Source organism: Panthera pardus, unplaced genomic scaffold (genome assembly GCF_024362965.1).
Source record: "Panthera pardus isolate Hobbes unplaced genomic scaffold, ASM2436296v1 HiC_scaffold_26, whole genome shotgun sequence".
NCBI lineage: Eukaryota > Metazoa > Chordata > Mammalia > Carnivora > Felidae > Panthera > Panthera pardus.
This window is the reverse complement of record NW_026526832.1, coordinates 18049393-18069325: the sequence shown is the minus strand read 5'-3', so window position 1 is coordinate 18069325 and position 19933 is coordinate 18049393. Positions and strand designations below refer to the sequence as shown.

Genomic DNA, 19933 nt, shown 5'->3' with positions numbered 1-19933 from the left:
CTCTGATTCTTTGTCTTCCTACTATTGACATCTCTCTTTGTCGAGTACCTGCTGGTGTTTGTGTGCAGGCATCGCGCTTGGTGCTGTGAAGTGGAAGTGAGTTAAGGAAGGCCTGTAGTCCCAGCCCCCCAGGGCTTCTCCATCTAACTGGAGACGAGGTACAGGGCTCGCATACAAGTCAGACTTCAATGAGCGTCCAAGGGAAAGGGGATCAATTCGGAGGCCAGAAGAGATCTGGGAGGGTGGTCGCTTCTGCCAGGGTCCGGCCCCGAGGGTTAGCAAGGCCTGGTAGAAGGCTGGCGGGGCGGCGGGCAGGCGCAGCGGGAGCTCGAGCTGGAACGCTCCAGCTAGAGTCGGGGACTCGGCGCGCGCAGCCTGGCCCCGCCCCCGGCGGCGGCTCTGTGCGCTGATTGGCCCGCGCCGGCCTCGCTCGCGGTTGGCGGGAGGCCTCTGAGCGGGGAGTGCCGCTGCGGAGCGAGTAGCGAGCAACCGCCTGAGGCCTCGAAGCGTGCCGAGGGAGGCTGTCCGGCGCCCCGGCCCCAGGTTTTGGCAGGTATCTTCCGCTCGCGCTTCGGCTTCGGGCCTCGCCGGCCACCCTCCAGTTTCGGCTGCGCCGGGTCCTTCCATCCCTCTCGCCCCCGGCCCCGCCGCCCACCGGGTGTGAGGATGGGACCACGTCCCAGCCCCCTTCCCCCACACGCTTCGGCCCGCGAGTCTCCTCAGGTGTCCTCGCCGCGACGGGAGCACACCCTCCCGGCGCCTCGGGCCTGGGCTCGGGCGGGGGGCGTACGAGGTCGGAGTCCGCGAGGCTGCCCCTTCCTCGGTCGCTCTGTGGGGACCGCGGAGCGGCGTCGCGCTCCTCTGTGTCGCCGGCGGGCCCTTCCCTGGCGCGCTCGCGGGGAGGAGAGGCCCTGGGGGACGCCGCCCGCCGCCGGTCGTGATCCTCTGGGGAGGAGCCCGCCCCGGTCCGCTTGGGTCCCCGTCAGCGCGTCCTCTTCCAGGAGCCGTGGGGTCGCAGCCGCTGTCCGTCCGTGCCCTGGCCCCGAGCCACCTCCCACAGTTTCCAGCCGCCGGTTTCTTACCCGTCGGCACGGCTGGGGGCCAGAGGGCTTCGATTTTTTTTTTTTTTTTTAAAGAACCTTTTGAAGGAATTGAACACTTCGACACGGATAAACCCCATGCTATGTGAAAACCGAGGTCCCGCTTATTTAACAAATGTTCTCGAACACAAGCACGTTTAAAAATACCTCTGGTCTCTGTTACCAGTACCATCTTAACATTTCAGTTATATCGCCGGAGGTGAAATGTGGCTCTCCGGGCACCGTCTGACTCTTCTTCCCTCGAAAGACACGCCTCCCTGCAAAAAAGACGCAGTAATGCTGCTGCCGTGTAGTGAGTTTGGGCCACGGATTCAGCACTACGCTCGGCAGATCCGTATACTTCCTTCGCTCATGAACCGTCCTAAATATGTATTATGAACAACGTCTAAGAATAGAATACGTAATTTTTACTGAATGCTTCTGTGTACCAGGATCTAAGAGCACCTAGGTGTGTCTCGTCTCTTAACATCCGGAAGGAGGAAATGGGTGCTCCCAGGAGTGGTGCTCCCAGGAGTGCGGCCACAACTCACTCCTACGGTTCTGTCCAGCCCAGCTTCCATTTATTCCGACCACCTCATCATGAAAGTGTCTGGTTTTCTCCACCTAATTGCGTGGATTTCTAATCAGACTTGAACTTCTTGAAACAGCTCTGCTGTGCAATTTTACAAGTGCTGTAGCACCTAGCACTTGGCTGAAGCCAAAAGTATTCAATAGCCATTTAGATGTTAAATTAGACAAAAAAAAAAACAAACCATATTTAAAAATCAACATTATGGAGTTGTGATAATAGCCCCAGCAAAGCTTCCAGCAGTTTTGTCAAGAATTTTTTTTCTTAAATTTGCTGTGTTTTTGTTTTGTTTTTTTTTTTAACAGTTTACAGTGTGTGGTTATGATGGAGAAAAAATGCTGTGGTTATTTCCATAAGGATTCTGTTTTTTAAGAGTTATTTTATTTTAGCAAAACGGTGATAAGCCCATCTTTCTTCCCTAAAGCAATGGCTAATATTTAACCACCAAGTCATAATTTATTTTGCGTATTGACAATGCAAATGCTTGACTTAAATTTTTATAAAGTGTAAGCTTATAAGTTGGGTTTGTTTTCCTGGCAGGGTGACAGTAAGTAATATCGGGCTGCATACCATGAAGTTTTACACATGATTTCATTTAATTTTGAAAACAGTTCTTTGGTGGTTTAAAGGATATGGGCCTTTGGTGTCAGACATTCCTGGATTCAAATCCTAGGTTTATCACTCGTTAATTATGTGACCATGGGCAAATTTCTTCTTCCCCAAGCCTCAAATTTCTCATCTAGAAAATAAGGATAAAATAATACCCATTTTATAGAAATGTTCTGAGGATTAAATTAGATAATGCATGTGAAACTTTTCGCACAGTGCCTGGCGCATATTAAGTGTTCAGTGTAAGGCTGCAATTATAAGGAAGTTAAGGTTTCCCTGCCTGCCCTGAATCGCCATCAGATGTTGCTATTAGATTTTTCATATAGGCAGCTGAGTCTCCCAATACTGATTCTGTCGTATGATTCTGTGCACCACACCCTAACACTCTTTATATTACCCCCAGAGAAAACAAATTATTTTAGATACCTATAAATTAGCTGTGGTATATTTACCAAAGGGGGGGGGGGGAAACCCCAGACATCCTATTCAAGTGTGAATTCTAGTACAATTTTTTTTCAGATTGGTGGAGTCCACATAAAAACCCACTACAGGGTTTTACCATTTGAGTGTAGTTTCTTCTGGTTCCTTCCTTCTTCCCTGTCTCTTACCCTTTCTCATATTTTTAGTTGCCTTGCATTCTTTTCCTCTTGCTTCCATGAGAACTCTATTTTCAGTATATCTAAATGAAGAGCATAATTTAAAACTACCTCAAGTTGGAATACGAATAAGAATGTAGCATTGATCGCTTCTCTCCTTAGTGTCTCCATAACTTTTCTGCCAGTGTTTGCTGATTAACTTCAATGAATCTCTGTTTGGGGAATTTCACAGTTCTTTCTCTATTTCCTCAAATTTCATATGAAGTATCCCAACACATATATAGAATTTAACGGAATAGTGTAAAGCTATACTATGAACATATTTATCTATTTGATTGACAAAATTTGCCTTCTGGTTTCATGATATGTCCGTGGTTATCTTAGTATAACAACACTTTTAAAGTTACCTAACATTGAGTAAAACTTACCTTCTGGGAGATATGCCATAGTTATTCTGTATTCTGGCACATTCCACCCCCAAGCCTAGCTCCCAGTTTGAGAAGCCTGACTTTAATTTTTTCCATCTAGATTGTAAGGCTGCTCTTACTTCGGGGGGAAAAAAAAAAAAAGATGCAGATGAGACCTCCAGCTGTCTCCCAGACGAGGTGGGTAGGAAAGAGCAGAAAGTTCTGAAGTCTCAAGTTTCAATTTATCACCCATTCCTTTTTCTATGGAGTTTGTAGCACCCACCCCCAACTCCATAATTGCTTTAAATTTGGTTGGACCTTAGATATGAGAAGAAAGATGAGCGGATGGGAGGGAAGTGAAACAGAGGGAGGAGAGCAATTATAGAATCAATTGAATATAATTTCCTCTGCTTAGTTTTTCATAATCTAGCCCTCTGCTGTCTAATATGATAGCTGCTAGCTACATGTGGCTGTTGGGCACTTGAAATGTGGATGGTGCAACTGAAAATTTTTTATTTTAATTTAAAATTAAGTACTGAAGGAGTGTAAAATATTTTTCCCTTACACACTACTTTACTGTATTGGTAGGACTACTTTTCACTCTCACTATTGGAAATTTAGCATCTGAATTGAGACCTACTATAAGTGTAAAATACACACCAGATTTCAAAGACTCAGTATGAAAAATAAAGTATGTAAAATATCTCATTAATTTTTATGTTGATTATACACTAAAATGATATTTTGGGTATACCAGATTACATAAAACATATTACGAAGATTCATTTGCTTGTTAGTACTTCTTTAATGTGGCTTTAAAAATATAAAATTACAAATGTGGCTCACATTACAGTGGACATTGCTGATCTAGCCCTACTATATCCAATCTTATTTTCCATTCCTTCCTTCAGCAGGGAAGTTTCTGAGGGTCAGGAAGGAGAATCTGTACCTAACTCCTTGAACACCAAGGGAGGCATGGCTGCCTGGGTCACTGTGAGTTATGGATTGCCATGCTTGGGTCACTGTGAGTTATGGGTTCAGAAGTTCTCATTAGGATCTCAGAGTAGTTTCCTGCTTTGCCTATGCATATGTCCATTTCCTACCACCGTATAAAAAAGGTATTACAAAAGTAATACAAACTGTAGTAATAATTATGTGAACTAATTACCACCAAACATGGTAGTGATTATGCATATTGTTAAATATTGATGAATTAACTTTGTTTCTAATTTTATTATAACACTGTACATTCATATACACTTAAAATCAATCACTCAAATCAACAGTTTGTGGTTATGATAGAGAAAAATGCTGTAGTCATTTCAATAAGGATTTTGTTTTTTAAGAGTTATTTTATTTTAGCGAAACAGTGATAAGCCCATCTTTCTTCCCTAAAGCAATGGCTCATTTAACCACTAAGTCATACACTCACAAATTTAAAAATTAGAGTGATCAATTTATGAGAATCCCTCACATATACCCTACATTTCTTTGCTAGAATTGTTTTTAACTTTTCAATAAATACCAGTAAATGCTTGTTGAATAAGTGATTTTTGTAGCATATCAAAGAATTACCAGTACGAAAATATTTTGTGTGGGGAGGTGGATTACTTTCAATGTAAGATTTGATATGATAATTTATTTCTGGAAATAGCTTGCCTTGTTCTATAAAAAGTTTGAAGTGTCATATAATAACTATATGATAAAAGTATGTCAGTATAAGCAGAATTTAAAACTTTAGGAAAAAAGAATACCACAAATAGATTATAAGTGCAGCATAGTTTCTCTAGTTAACTTTCAAATTTGGTTTTGGGTTCCCTAGTAGTCAAAGCAAAATGGTATACAGGATCTTACTGAGAAAAGAAGGTGTATCAGTTACCCAAAGGAAACAAAGCATTTCTTAGCAATGAATGATAAAAACAATTTCTTATGTGAGTTACTATCACAAATAATATTTTAGTAGCAAGTTCAACAACATTTTATATGACTGCATCTGGTAATGTCATCTGATTAGTTGTTTTTATATAGAAATGAACAAGAGTGTGGTAAATTATTATGTTTTATTTTTACAGGAATCTTGGGAAACCAAAATGAGACATAATCAGCTGTGTTGTGAGACACCGCCTACTGTCACTGTTCATGTAAAATCAGGGTCAAATAGATCACATCAGCCTAAAAAACCCATTAATCTGAAGCGTCCTATTTTTAAAGATAGTTGGCCAGCATCTGAAAAAAATGCACATAATAGCAACAAGTCTAAACGCCCCAAAGGACCCTGTCTAGTTATACAGCGACAGGAAATGACTGCTTTCTTTAAATTATTTGGTACGTTTAAAATGTTGTAATAGCAGTAATTGTAAGGTACTTAAAAATGAGAGAATCTAAAGATCTACTTTATTATTTTCATAATAATCAAAGAAGATGTTGTTATTTTCTATGTCAGATTTTCTGTCTCCAATCAATTTGGTTTTGTTTTACTTAGGGTTTGTCTTTTTTTTTTTTTTTTTTTAATGTTGGATATTTGTTGTTTTGGATTGCTTTTGGATTTGAAGTTCAGATTCATCTTGCTTCTAGACTACTTAAATCCAAGTGTCAAATGTGAATTCTGAGCAATTCAAGTTCATAGCATGAGTTTTGTGTGACCTAAGTAAAATACTACATAAAGTCTCAGGTGAGCCAACCAGCCCAGTTTGACTGGGCCTGAGGTGTTTCCCAGGATTTTCAGTGCTGAAACTGAGCAAACTGGGAAGGTTGGCCAACCTCGAGAAGTTTCAGTATTATATGTAGGGATTTTTTTTTCTTTGAGAGAGAGAGAGAGAGAAAAAGAGCACATGTGCACATGGGGAAGTGACAGAGGGAGAGGGAGAAAGAGAATCTTAAGCAGGCTCCGTGCTCCTTGCTTAGTGGAGCTTGATTCCATGACTCTGAGATCATGACCTGAGGCAAAATCAAGAGTTGGATGCTTAACTGACTGAGCTACCCAGGCACCCCAGGAATTATTTTTTAATATTTTATTTTTATTTAAGTAATCTCTACACCCAGTGTGGGGCTCCAGCTCATGACCCCCAGATCAAGAGTCTCATGCTCTTCCTACTGAGCCAGCCAGGTGCCCCACATATGGGGAATATTGTGGGGTTTTTTGTTTGTTTGCTTGTTTGTTTTTTAAAGCTTATTTATTTATTTTGAGAAAGAGAGAGACAGTGTGAGTGGGGAAGGGGCAGAGAGAGGGAGAGAGAGAATCCCAAGCAGGTTCTGCACTGTCAGCACAGAGCCTAATGCAGGGCTCAAACTCAGGAACCATGAGATCATGACCTGAGCCAAAATTGAGTTGGACACTTAACCAACTGAGCCACCCAGGGGTCCCAGCGGAATATTTTTAAAAATTAGGCTTTATCATCATGCTCATGAAATGAGTTTAAATTTATCTGTTCAGATCATGAGACAATGCTACTTTGCTGACAAATTTCTTAAAACAAGAAACTATTTTATATTCTAGTAGCCAAGGAAGGGACGAATTTTTTTTTTAAGGTAAGGTAGTAAGGTAGACAGATTAGACTAAAGGGTAGGATAGATGGATTCTGGTAAATATCTGTAGGAGCGAATCAAGTCATGTAGGTACCACAGTCTCTTAGATCCAGGTAACAGGCAGAAGTCAGTTGGGGACAAGAGTGTTTGCCCTGCTCAGAAGACAAAAATCTTAAAAAAAAAAAAAAAATATGAAAAAAGAAGGAGAAGGAGGAGGAGGAGAAGGAGAAGAAGAAGAAGGAGGAGAAGGAGAAGAAGGAGGAGGAGGAGGAAAAGAAGGAAGGGAGGAGGAGAAGGAGGAGAAAAGGAAGGAAGGAAGAGAGAGAGAGGCAGGCAGGTGCCTGGGTGGCTAAGTTGGTAAGGGTCCAACTTCAGCTCAGGTCAAGATCTCATGGTTTGTGAGTTCGAGCCCCGTATCAGGTTCTGCACTGACAGTGTAGAGCCTGCTTAGGATTCTCTCTCTCTCCCTCTCTCTGCTCCTCTCCCACTCACACTTTCTCTCTCTCTCAAAATAAATAAACCTTGAAAGAAAGAAAGAAAGAAAGAAAGAAAGAAAGAAAGAAAGAAAGAAAGAAAGAAAGGAAGGAAGGAAGAAAAAAGAAAGGGCAAGCTGGTTAAGATTTAAAGTAAAGTAAAATCAGAAGATGAGCTAAAAAGAAAAAATGTAAGTAGTGTAAGTATAATACTCTTAATATAAGTTCCCCCTTCTCTTTATTAAGACTAGTGCAAAACTATTACCAACAAACTTTTCTATTATTCATAGCTGATCCTGAGAAATAGAAAATACCTGGTTCTACCATAAGTAATTTAAGAAATAGCTGGATGCCTGGATGGCTCAGTAGAGCATGAGACTCTTGATCTTGGGGTTGTGTGTTAGAACCCCATGTTGGGTGTAGAGTTTACTTTTTAAAAAATGGAATTAACAAGGCAGAAATTAATTCTAAGAAAATGTGTACTTATTCTTGGAATTTTCCATGTATTTGACCATATTGATATTTCTAGGATGTAAAAATTAGTATAAAGAAGTATGTTTTGTTTGTTATTTAACTTAAAATGAAGGGGGGAATGGAAAAAGCAGATTTTCTCAGATTGTATTCAGACAACTACTCATATATTTGGGGATTATATATTTTGACCTTTTAAAATTGAAGTAAGTACTTTTGACCTACTTTTGCATATTTTAAAAGTATTTTTGTTAATCTTTTGTCATAATACTCAGTTTTTCCAGAATTAAGTATTAATTGTAAATAGCTAATAAATTATGAATCTTTATATAGACATTTTCATTATTATTTGGATAATAGATAATTGGACAGAGATAAATAGGTGAAAAGAAGAATTCAAAACTGAAAATACCCTGAGACCTAACAGGGGAAAGTAGTAGAAAGAGTAAAAACATTTTGAAAATCAGTAATATTCATTTAGTCATTATTTCTTTTTTTAAAAAAATTTTTTTTAACGTTTATTTATTTTTGAGACAGAGAGAGACAAAGCATGAACAGGGGAGGGTCAGAGAGAGAGGGAGACACAGAATCTGAAACTGGCTCCAGGCTCTGAGCTGTCAGCACAGGGCCCGACGCGGGGCTCGAACTCACGGACGGCGAGATCGTGACCTGAGCCGAAGTTGGCCGCTCAACCGACTGAGCCACCCAGGCGCCGCATTTAGTCATTATTTCTTAAAGACTGAGTTATCTTTTATCAGACTCCATTTCTACCAGTAAAGATTGATTTTTGAAAGTAATAAAGAGCTAATCTACAGTTACCCAAGACATCTTTCTCAAAGAGCTATTGGGATAGTCAGGAAACCAAACACTTCTACCATACCCTCTCTGGCCAGAGCAAATCAGATTACCCAAGAGTAAAAGCCGTAACTTTTTGTACAGTGCTTGCAATGGTAAATGCACCAAAGAAGTGAAAATTACATTTTAGACAGTACTTGTCCAGGCATTTTTGTTTGATTTCTAAGCATCATTTATAATCCCCTATCTTGAAATTAATTCTTCAAAAGGAAACATTCTGTTTTTAAAAGACAAGTCATAGCTACCTTTTGTTCTAGATGACGATTTAATTCAAGATTTCTTGTGGATGGACTGCTGCTGTAAAATTGCAGACAAGGTAAATTTGGTAAAGATGTAATTATTATGTTACTAAACCATCAGAACTTTAACAAAACCTTATAAGAATTTTCTATCCTATTAATTATTGTTAGGAAAAGGACTAGCCTGCGTTGCTCCTTCTAAGGGGTAATCCTTATGCATTAATTTTTGAAATTAGCATACATCATAGACTCATTTTATACTTGAGGAATTGCAGAATATTATTAATTATATTTAAGTGACCTTAAGTCTTTATCTGATTGAAAACAAGAATCAGTATAGACTTAACATGTTTTGATCAGAATTATCACCTCTTATCAAGCTATGGAGTAATTCTGAATTACTGAATATTCTGAGATTAATTTCACTAAGGTGGTCTGTGATACAGTTAATATTTTATAGGTAAAACAAATCCCAATAATTTTATAGATAAAATTAGGTACTTGTGTTTTTTATTTCGGAATCTGTGTTTCTAAAAGATCGTCATGATGCTGACTTACATACTAGGGACCATATTTCTGTACTCTTTAGATTTAGCAGAACAATTATGATCTCAGCTTTATAAATCGTATCTTAGACCAGGTAGTCATATCAGAAAATTCAGCATGACTTCATTTCACACTTAAATTTAATGTCCCATTTAATGTGGGAAAGGTTTGAATGGAAGCCTGGCTTATGATTAAATATACATTAAGTTAATATTGATGTGAACTTTTTTATTTCAAGCTTAAGATAACACAGATAAAATCGAAGTTTGGTCTTTTTAATCTCTAATTTTGGAAATTTAATTTTGGAAAATTTAAAACATGTATACCTTGAGGTAGAGAAAATAGAATTAAAAAACCTCTATGTGCCTATCATGGAGCTACAGTAATCATCAGCTCATGGCTCTGCTTGTTTCTTCTAATCCTTCTTCCCAAAACTAGACTATTTTATCCATGAATATTTCAAGATGTATTTCTAAAAGATGAGATATTTTTAAACATAACAATTTTTCTAACACTTCTAAAAATTAATATTAATGCCTTCATATAAAATAGCTGTGTAATGTGCATGTGGAGTTGTAAGTTTCCTACTTTACAGTTTTAAATGCATTACAGTAATTAAAGTTGCTGGACAGCAGGGGGCAGTGTTTTTAAAGTAACTAACCATGCATACCGTATTTAAGAGTTCTCTACTGAAAGTTATCTTGAAAACTTGGAGTCACCTTTGTAGTGAATCCTGTGAAGGTAGAATAAAAAGGCATTTTATGAGAGAGAATCTAATACATCAGTACTTTAATTGTTTTTATTTTTAACATATAGAACCTGGACAGTGCCCTAATACCAGGAAAGATATGTCTTTCTAATAACACATTTAAAACACTTTTTTTCTGAAGAAAATAGAGCCATTAGAATAAATTATTCTAATTTCTGATTTGAAGTTATTTTTAAAAGTGAGTATGTGAAATTGCTAAGAGAGTAGACCCTAGGTGTTCTTAACAAAAAGGGAAAAAAGATAATTATGTGAGGTGAAGGATATGTTGATTAACCTGTTTTTGCTATTCACTTCACAATGTATATAACAAATCATCACACTGTAAACTTTAAATATATACATCTGTGTCAATTATACCTCAATTTAAAAATCCCCCCCACAATGAATGAAGAATGAATGAATGAATGAATGAATGACTGAATGAATGAAAAATGAGTATAGGTGTCTGCAATTAACTGGAAGGAGTCAGGAAAAAATTTTTGTATAGATACATATGTCAAGCCAATGTGGCAACACACTAACAATTGATGAATCTAGGTGAAGGATGTATGGTTATTTGTTTTATTATTATTTCAACTTCTCTATGTATTTGAAATTTAAGATAGAAAAAAATTAGGGTTTTGGTTCAAAAAATATTGGCAATAATAAAATTTAGGAGTTCTTCCTAATCTTAATCATGATAAATGGTTCAGAACTATTTCTTACCATTCACATGGATTACAGGAAGCCAGAAAATAAGGACCCAAATAAATAGGTAATTCTGTAATAAAGATAGATAATGCTTTATTGTTTTTAGCTTATTATTCATCTTAAAGATAACTATCTTAAAGCAGTTTTACGTATGAACGTAAAACATTAATATTAACTTTTACTTTTTTCCCTATAGTATCTTTTGGCTATGACCTTTGTTTATTTCAAGAGAGCTAAATTTACCATAAATGAGCATACCAGGATAAATTTCTTTATTGCTCTGTAAGTATGCTTTCTACTAAGTGATTTTTGTGGTCCTTATTTATAATATATATGATAACTTATTTAAAACAGTCTGTTTTGGGACACTTGGCTGGCTCATTAGGTAGAACTTGCGACTCTTGATCTCTGTGTTGTAAGTTCTGGCCTCACATTGGGTATGAGCTTACTTAAAAAAATAAGTAAATGAAGTTAACATTGCAACCCATAAAAAAATAAAACAGAGGCTTTTAAAAACCTGATGTATATCCTTGAATAGGCTTTATATATAGAAGTTATATATTTTTTTACTTTAATAGAATATTTTTATGTTCTTTTCACTGATCTTATCCTGCCATATGCATAAGATTTATTTTTCAGTATTCCACTTGGGTTTGTATTGTATCTTTTACATATTTCAGAGTGCTCCATATAAATTATCCCAAATTCTCCTCTTTTGGACTCAGATATGTTTTAAAATCCAGAATATTCAGTTTGAAATTTCCAGTAAATTTATAGCAAAAATCATCGTGATTGGGGCACCTGTGTGGTTCAATCAGTTAAGCGTCTGACTCTTGTTTTCGGTTCAGATCATGATCTTGCAGATGATCTTATGGTTTGTGGGATCGAGCGCCCTGTTGGGCTCCACCACACAGTGTGGAGCCTGCTTGGGATTCTCTCTCCCTCTCTCTCTCTGCCCCTACCCCACTCATGCACATGTGCATGCTCTCTCTCTCAAAATAAACTTAAAGTCATCATCATTTTCCTTTTACATGAAACAACTTGTGGAAAATGCTACAGACATACTAATTATAGATTTTTGTCTGTAACCTAGAAGTTATTCATATCTGGGGTGCCTGGGTGCCTCTGTGTTGACAGCTTGGAGCCTGAAGCCTGCTTCGGATTCTCTGTCTCCCTCTCTCTCTGCCCCTCCCCCACTCGTGCTCTGTCTGCCTCTCTCTCTCTTTCAAAAGTAAACATCAAAAAACATTTTAAAAAAAGAAGTTATTCATATCTGACACCTTTCTTTAGTAACCACTGACTCTTTGACTTAACACACTGAACTTTGACCAAGGAATATAGCTGTTTTTTCCAATTCTTCTATTCTTCTATTGACTTTATATTGGATCGTTCATACTAGCTTTGATACTAACCATTTCTGTTAAATGGTTTTAATAACATGGCTTTCCAGCCTATAGGTCAGAATTATACTAGAAGCAATGTTTAAGAAAATGTATCTCAATCTCGAAACTTTTTATACCCAGTACCTGGATATAATACTGCAGTTGGGAATGTATGAATATAATTTTAAGTACTTAACTAGGGAACTACATATAAAAAATACTTAAGTTGAATACCTCAACAACTGTTTGCACTGATGAGTGAGTTTTTACTCAAAGTCTATTTAATTCAGACTCAAAGTGTGATTCAAGAAATAGGACTAGAAGAAACTGATCTCCTTGTATTTAGAAGACATATTTCCCCATGCATAAGGGATAATGAACCTTATAAAATTTAGTGATGATTGATAAACTGTGGGAATATAATAGTACTAACTAATACTGAGTGTTATGTGCAGGACACCACAAAAATTGTTTTTTTATAAGCTCCTTGAATCTTCTCTGTGAGATACATTATTAAATTCTCTTCATTCTACATATGGGGAAATTGAGACTTAGGAAGGGAAGTACTTCCAAGTCTCACAAAAGTTAGTAAGTGGCAGGGCTGGGGTGCACAGTCAGGTGTGACTTGCCCGTGGCCAAATTTAGTGATTAACCACTAAGCTACATTGCTGTTAACATGTCTCCTTAGTATTATATTATACCTCTGTGTTGATACAATATCTATTTTGTAGTTTTTTCTACCTGCAAATTAAAAACAAACCAAAAGAAGCTTTCTTTTTAATTCTTACAAATGCCTGAAATTGGATTTGTTTGACATTTTGGTAATGTTATTACCAGTAAAGTAAAGCAGCACGAGTTTACCGTGTAGTAGTCTGTATAACATGGATTATAATTTCCATTTTATATCTAATCATACTTTTTTATATATCCTGACTCAATAATTCTCAGTAAATATTTTCTTAGCGACAGTTCTTTTTTTTTTTTTAAGTTTATTTATTTATTTTGAGAGGTAGAGGGAGAATCCCAAGCAGGCTCCACACTTACAGCATGAAGTGCAACACAGGGCCTGACGCAGGGCTCGGTCTCACAGTTCCTGAGATCTTGACCTGAGCTGAAATCAAGAGTCAGATGTGTAACTGACTGAGTCACCCAAATGTCCCAGTTAGCCACAGTTCTAACTCAAGTTCTTTTCCTTCCTGTATGTTCTTACAACACTCAGGACTTTTATTGTCATTATTCCATATTCTCTTGTACAGTTATTTGTTTCATACTTAGTTACCTCTTCTACTTGACTATAGGCTGCTTAAAGGGAAGGAACATGTATCTAAATTGTTTTTTTGCATCCTTTAACGTGTGGTTGTTCTTAATTCTTTATTTGGATAAGCATAATTAGCTATTATACAAAAGAAATGAACTCTGCTCCAAGAAAATCTATTTCAAATTAGAAGACAACTTACATGCATACAATACAAATATTTTTATAACATTGAGCCTGAAAAATTGTTAATCTAGAGTAGAATTACAATGTAGTTCTGATAGCATAGTACCATAGTATGTTATAGATTTTGTTTTATTTGGTTAACAAGCGTGAAAGGAGCCAACCTCTGGCTTCTGTCTACCCTTTACTAAGAACTATCAAGGATACTAAAGTAAGAAATTATGTAATTTCACAGAGGACATGATTGGATTCATATAACTGAATGGGTTTCATATGAGGTGCTTTTATATTATGGTAATTTAAAAATATGTACAGTTATTTTAAGGGAAGGTAAAGTAATAGGTGCTATTTTTATATTAATGTAACTAAATTGAATATGCATGTAGTTTTTTAAAAGGACATAAGTGGGTATACAATTAAAAGTAAGTATTCATGTCTCAAGACGTTGGCATCCTTCCTCAAGAACAATGAACATATCATGTGTATCTAGAAATAATTTTCTATACATGAACCAGTGTATATATTATATGAATAGAAGTATACTATACATTTCTGTGCCTTTTGAATTTTTCTAATGTGACATATCTATAAAAGTGGTATATGGAACGTGTATATGTTTATGTTAAAGAAAAAGCAAAACAAATACCCATATACCCATGACTCAACTTTAGAATAGAACATTGCCAGAATCTTAGAGGCTCACAGTGCACAATTTCCCAGTTAGAGCCCCCTCCCTTCCACAGATAGTAATTTTCTTGATTTTCTTTATTCTGTATATAACCCTCTAAATAATATATTGTTTGGTTTTTCCTGTTTTTAAGCTATATGTAAAAGAATAATGTGCACTGTTCTTCTGTAACTTCCTTCTGTTGCTTTATAATATGATTTGAGATTCATTTATATTGATATGTGTAGCTCTAGTTCATTCATTTTCACTGCAGAATAATAATATTCTATATTATTGCTTATATATTTGAATTTTTTACTATCTTGTTGTCTTTACGTCCCACTTTTTCTGTGAGATCTTTTTAATTTTTATTTTTTGATACCTTTTATTCCTCTGCTTTTTAGGAAATTATGCAGTCTATATCCTTTCAGCAGTTATCCTAGTTACCTATTTTTTTAACTTACTAGATTACTGGTTTCTTATAAAAGGATATAACTCAGGAACAGCCAGATGGAAGATTTGCATAGGGCAAGGTATGAGGAAAAGGCATGGAGCTTCCATAACCCCTCAGCACCCCTTGATCTCTGCATGTTCACCAACCAGGAAGCTCTATCCCAGTTATTTTTAATCAAGAGCCGTAAACATTTTAACTCCAGTCACCCCTTTCTCAACTTATATTCTCTTGTTTTGCAATTCTGTGGTTCTACATGAAGCCCTCCAAAAACTTTGAGACATTATTATTGTTGTTTTTACACTGAACATTTATTTAAGGACTTACTTACATATTTATATCTTTGCTTACTATTCCTTCTTGCATCTCAAACCTTCCACTTGGGATCATTTGCCTTCCTTTCTTATTGCTTTTAGGATTTATTTCTTTCGTGTTGGACTATTAATTTCAGTATCTTCAGACCTCAGGGTCTGTTTATGTTTATGGTACACTGTTCCCTTACATGTTTTACACTTTTTTTATTGGAAGTTGCTTGTTTTTCTTAGAAAATCATCTATGGTGCTTTCATTGTTTCCAGTGGGAAATCTCTGTCATTACCTCTGTTTCTGTGTTATCTAATGTCTAATTTTTTGTCTGGACTGCCTTTACGATTTTCTCTTTATCACCTGTTCTGAATAATTTGATTATGTTGTGTGTTGGTGTAATTTTCTTCATATTTTGTGCTTTGGAGTTCATCCAGCTTCTTTGTATGTTTATAGTTTTCATAAAATTTCAAAAACTTTCAGCGATTATTTCTTCAAATATTTTTTCTGTCCACCCAACTCTTGTTAGGGACTCCAGTTTCGCCTTCATTAGACCACTTGAAGTTGTCTCACAGCTCATTGATGGCTCTATTATTTTTGTTTCTTTTTTTCTATATGTTTCAGTTTAGGTAGTTTATATTGCTGTCTTCAGTGCACAAATCTTTTCTTCTGCAGTATTTAGTCTATTAATCCTACTCCATGTATTTTTCATTGTACAGATAGTTTTCATCTCTAGAAGTACACTTTGTGTCTCCTGTTCTTTTTGAACATCTGGAGTAAATATAACAGTTTTAATGTCCTTGTCTGTTTAATGTCTGTTACTTCTAACGTGTCAATTTTGGTTGATGATTCTTTTTATTATGAGTCATGTGTACCTGTTTCTGTGCATGCCTGATCCCCCTCATGTATTTAGGAGGATACTGATTTCCATATGTATATAAGGAAACTACTTGGGTGTGGGGAAAGATTAGAGGGAACAGTGCCTAATATTCACCCAGAGCTGGGAATTTTGCCTGTTCCCACCAGCCAGACTGAAAAAACTCATAATTAACAGAATATTGAGTAGAGTACTCAAGAATGTCTTGCTTCAGTAGTGGGGAATAATTACCCCAGACTGAACATTGCTCTAGATCCACCTAACAAATCATTAAAGCAAGGCCTGAAAGGATCAGACTGTTTCTAAGTAACTTAACTGCATCCTGGAACAAAGTTCAAATTTTATAGGAATACAAAAATATCCAGAACTTGGGTCGACTGGGTGGTTCAGTTGGTTAAGCTCTGACTCTTATTTCAGCTCAGGTCATGATCTCATGGTTGTGGAATCAAGCCCCATGTTGGGCTCCATGCTAAGTGTTGAGCCTGATTGGGATTCTCTCTCTCCCTTTCTCTCTGCCCCTTCCATCTCTCAAAATAAATAAACATTAAAAAACAAACAAAATATCCAGAACTCAACTCACTGTATTTCTATTTTTGGTCTACATTTTTTAATTATGAGTGAGGTTGAACACCTTTATGTGTTTGTAAGTAATTTATATATTTTTTTGTGAACTGCCTGTTCTTGTCCTTTTCCCATTTCTTTTTTGAGTTGTTGGTCTTTTTTGTTAGGTATCTGGCTAATACAGTTGAAGAAGATGAAGAAGAATCCAAATATGAAATTTTTCCATGGGCTTTAGGGAAAAACTGGAGAAAATTGTTCCCTAATTTCTTAAAATTAAGGGACCAACTCTGGGATAGAATTGACTATAGGGCTATTGTAAGCAGGCGATGCTGTGAGGAGGTAAGGTTTTTAAAAAACTTTATATATGTAATCTGTTTTCTCTTTATGTAATTTCCCTTGTCTTGTTTTTAAATGTGCTTCTAATACATTTTTTGTATATGTAAGGGTAGGCTATTAACCTTGATGGTTACCATGAATACATCTTGTATATTACAATGTTGATATTTTAATTTTTTACCACAATAATTAAAAATTGTCATTTCTGTTTTTCAGAACAGCCTACTTCTGTAGTAAGTATTTTTGTTTTAGTGTGTTTCTTTAGTCTAAAAGATGACCAGAATATTGGGAAAGGACAGTGTGCAGATTGCAAAATATGTTAATAACATTTGGAGGTGAATAATAATTTCCATCAAATAAAGTATGTGAAATTTCAAGTTCCCAAGATTAAAATGCAAACTACATGGTGTAAAATTTAAATAAATTTAAATATGTTAAAAATCATACCTCTTTTCACATAGAATAATACATAAAGTAAGTTTCCTTGATGCCAGATTCTATTAAGTCAAACAGAAAAACACTAAAAATTAGAAAATGGGTTATTTTACCTAATGTTCTAGGTTTTCAATAAAGAAAAAATTTAATGTTTCAAACTAAAGAAATATTCTAAAATAGAAAATTAATGGAGGGCAGTGATCATTGTAGGCCAGTACTAGTAAAGTTTGGTAAATGTGAATTAGTTAATGCTGTAATGAAATGAAGTTATATCCAGTTAAATGATGATAGGCAAAAGAACCAATTAATGGATTAGTGTCCAACTTCAGGCAAGACTTTGGAGGTGTGTCACAGAAGTCTGCCTGGAATTAACCTTGTTAATTATATTTATTAATGAGATGAAAGTATTAGCAAGTATGGATAATTGTGTATTAAATTAAGAGGATTGTTGAATGTTGAGGGAAATTAAAGGATTCAGAAATAACTTAGAAGATTGAAATAGCAAGGCCAAGTTTTTTCAAGGTTAAATTCAGTGGGGGTGCCTGGGTGGCTCAGTTGGTTAAGCATCCAACTTCAGCTCAGGTCATGATCTCACAGTTTGTGAACTCGAGCCCTACTCTGGGCTCCACACTCTCTCTTCCTCTTTCTCTGCATTTCATGGGATTCTCTGTCTCTCTCCTCTCTCTCTTCCCCTTGCTCACTCACTCACTCTTTCTAAAAAAAAAAAAAAAAAAAAAAAGATGAAATTCAACAGAAAAATATGGAAAATTGAGTGTATATCTCCCCTCCCCCAAATTAATAGATCCTCATTAAAGGATTTAAACAACTCATTCCAATTAGAGGACATTGAAAGAGTCATGTATTGCTATGTTTTATCTCTATGTCCCCAGGTCAGGAGTGGATAATTGGTGCCCCTGTGCCATCCTTGGACATGATAGTAGATCTTACTTGAACACTCTGGTTTTTTTCAAAGTGAACACTTTAAGCCCCATGGTACACTCAGCTAAGAGCATGGAATGGGCACCAGAGGCAAGAGGCTGGGATAGGCAATGCTCACCTCATGGCAGATTGCCCACCCACTCCTAAGATAGAACAACTAGCATTATAACTGCAACAACTTAATTTACACAATTGGAGATGGAATTACTTCAGTTGCTGGCATAAGACTATTAAAGAGACAGAGTATGATGTACCTTAATGGTGTATGTGTAAAAGACTAAAAAGTTTTAGATAACTGTAAACTTAGTTGTGTAATGGGATTTACAGAAAAGTTTAGTATCTCAAGGCTTTGACATTGACAATAGATCTCTCCCCTAATTCTAGATGTGCATATTAAATTTCCTATTCATATTTCATTATCTAGTAAATACCTCATACTTAACATGCTGACAATCCAGTTTCTGATTCCCCTACACAGACCTCCAAAACTTCTCCTTCTATATATAGTCTTCCACATCTTAATAAATGGTAACTTCATCATTCTAGTTGTTCAGACCAAAAAACTGTTGCCCTATACTTTTCTCACATCCATACCTTAAAAAAATGTCCAGCATTCTACCATTTCTCACGACCTCTACCACTAAATCCTACTTTGATTGTCTCCTCATGTCTCAGTCATTGCCATAATCTTCCAAGTAGTCTCTCTTATAATCTTTCTCTCCTGTAGTATATTTTCATACACCAGCCAGAGTAAATCTTTTAGAAAGTAAGTCAAATCATTGGTCCTCTACTCAAAAGCCTCCAGGCTTCCCATCTTACATAGAGTAAAAGGCAAAACCCTTATCATGGCTCTACCTGGTCTGCCAACTCTCTTCTCATCTCTTCATCTCTCTTCCCTCCAACTACACTGGCCTCCTTGCTCGTCTTCAAACACACCAAGGACATTCCCACCTCAGGATTTTTTTTTTTTTTTTGGCCTGGAATGTTTTTCCCCCAGATATCCGTGTGCTTCACTTCCTCACTTCATTTAGGATTCTACTTAAATAGCAACTCAGAGAAACCTTTCCTTAGCACCCTGCATCAAGTAGTATCTCCCTGAATGGAATAAAATTGAAGAGTCCAGAAATAAACCTTCATATTTATGTTCAATTGAATTTTGACAAAAGTACCAAGAAAATTCAATGGGGAAAGAATAGTCTTTTCAACAAATGATGCTGGGACAAGTGGATATCTACATGCAAATGAATGCATTTGGACCCCAATTTTCATATCAGATATAAAAACTAATTCAAAATGGATCAAAGACTGAAATATAAGAGCTAAAAACTACAAAACTCTTAAAAGGAAACACAGGTGTAAATCTTCATTACCTTGGATTAGGATTCTCAGAGATCATACGAGCACAAGCTTGAACTCAAAAGCACAAGCAACAAAAGAAAATAGAGATTATCATTGACATTGAAAACTTTTGTCCTTCAAAAGACACTATGAAGAAAGTGAGAAGCCCACAAAGTGGATGAAAATTTTGGCCAATTTTCTGTCCAATAAGGGAGTTGTGTCTAGAATATACAAAGAGTTCTTACAACTCAACAATAAAAAGACAACTTTTAAAAGGGCAAGGATCTGAAAAGGCTTTTCCAAAGAAGATCTACAAATGGGCAAAAACCACATGGAAAGATGCTCGACATCATTAGCCA

General features: G+C 36.6%; 1 protein-coding gene across 4 annotated transcripts in view; it reads left to right on the top strand.

The window, feature by feature from the left end:
• The first annotated feature begins 440 nt into the window (after positions 1-440).
• Positions 441-19933, top strand: part of SPDYA (speedy/RINGO cell cycle regulator family member A) — a 37282-nt gene continuing 17789 nt past the window's right edge. Inside the window, exons 1-6 of one of the 4 annotated variants that reach the window (XM_019448579.2) lie at positions 466-553; positions 1286-1392; positions 5353-5605; positions 8862-8920; positions 11045-11130; positions 16694-16865. In XM_019448579.2, coding sequence (XP_019304124.1) covers positions 5371-5605; positions 8862-8920; positions 11045-11130; positions 16694-16865 — 552 coding nt within the window. In that variant the 5' untranslated portion in view covers positions 466-553; positions 1286-1392; positions 5353-5370. The other 3 variants (XM_019448567.2, XM_019448570.2, XM_019448559.2) reach the window with 3 other exon arrangements.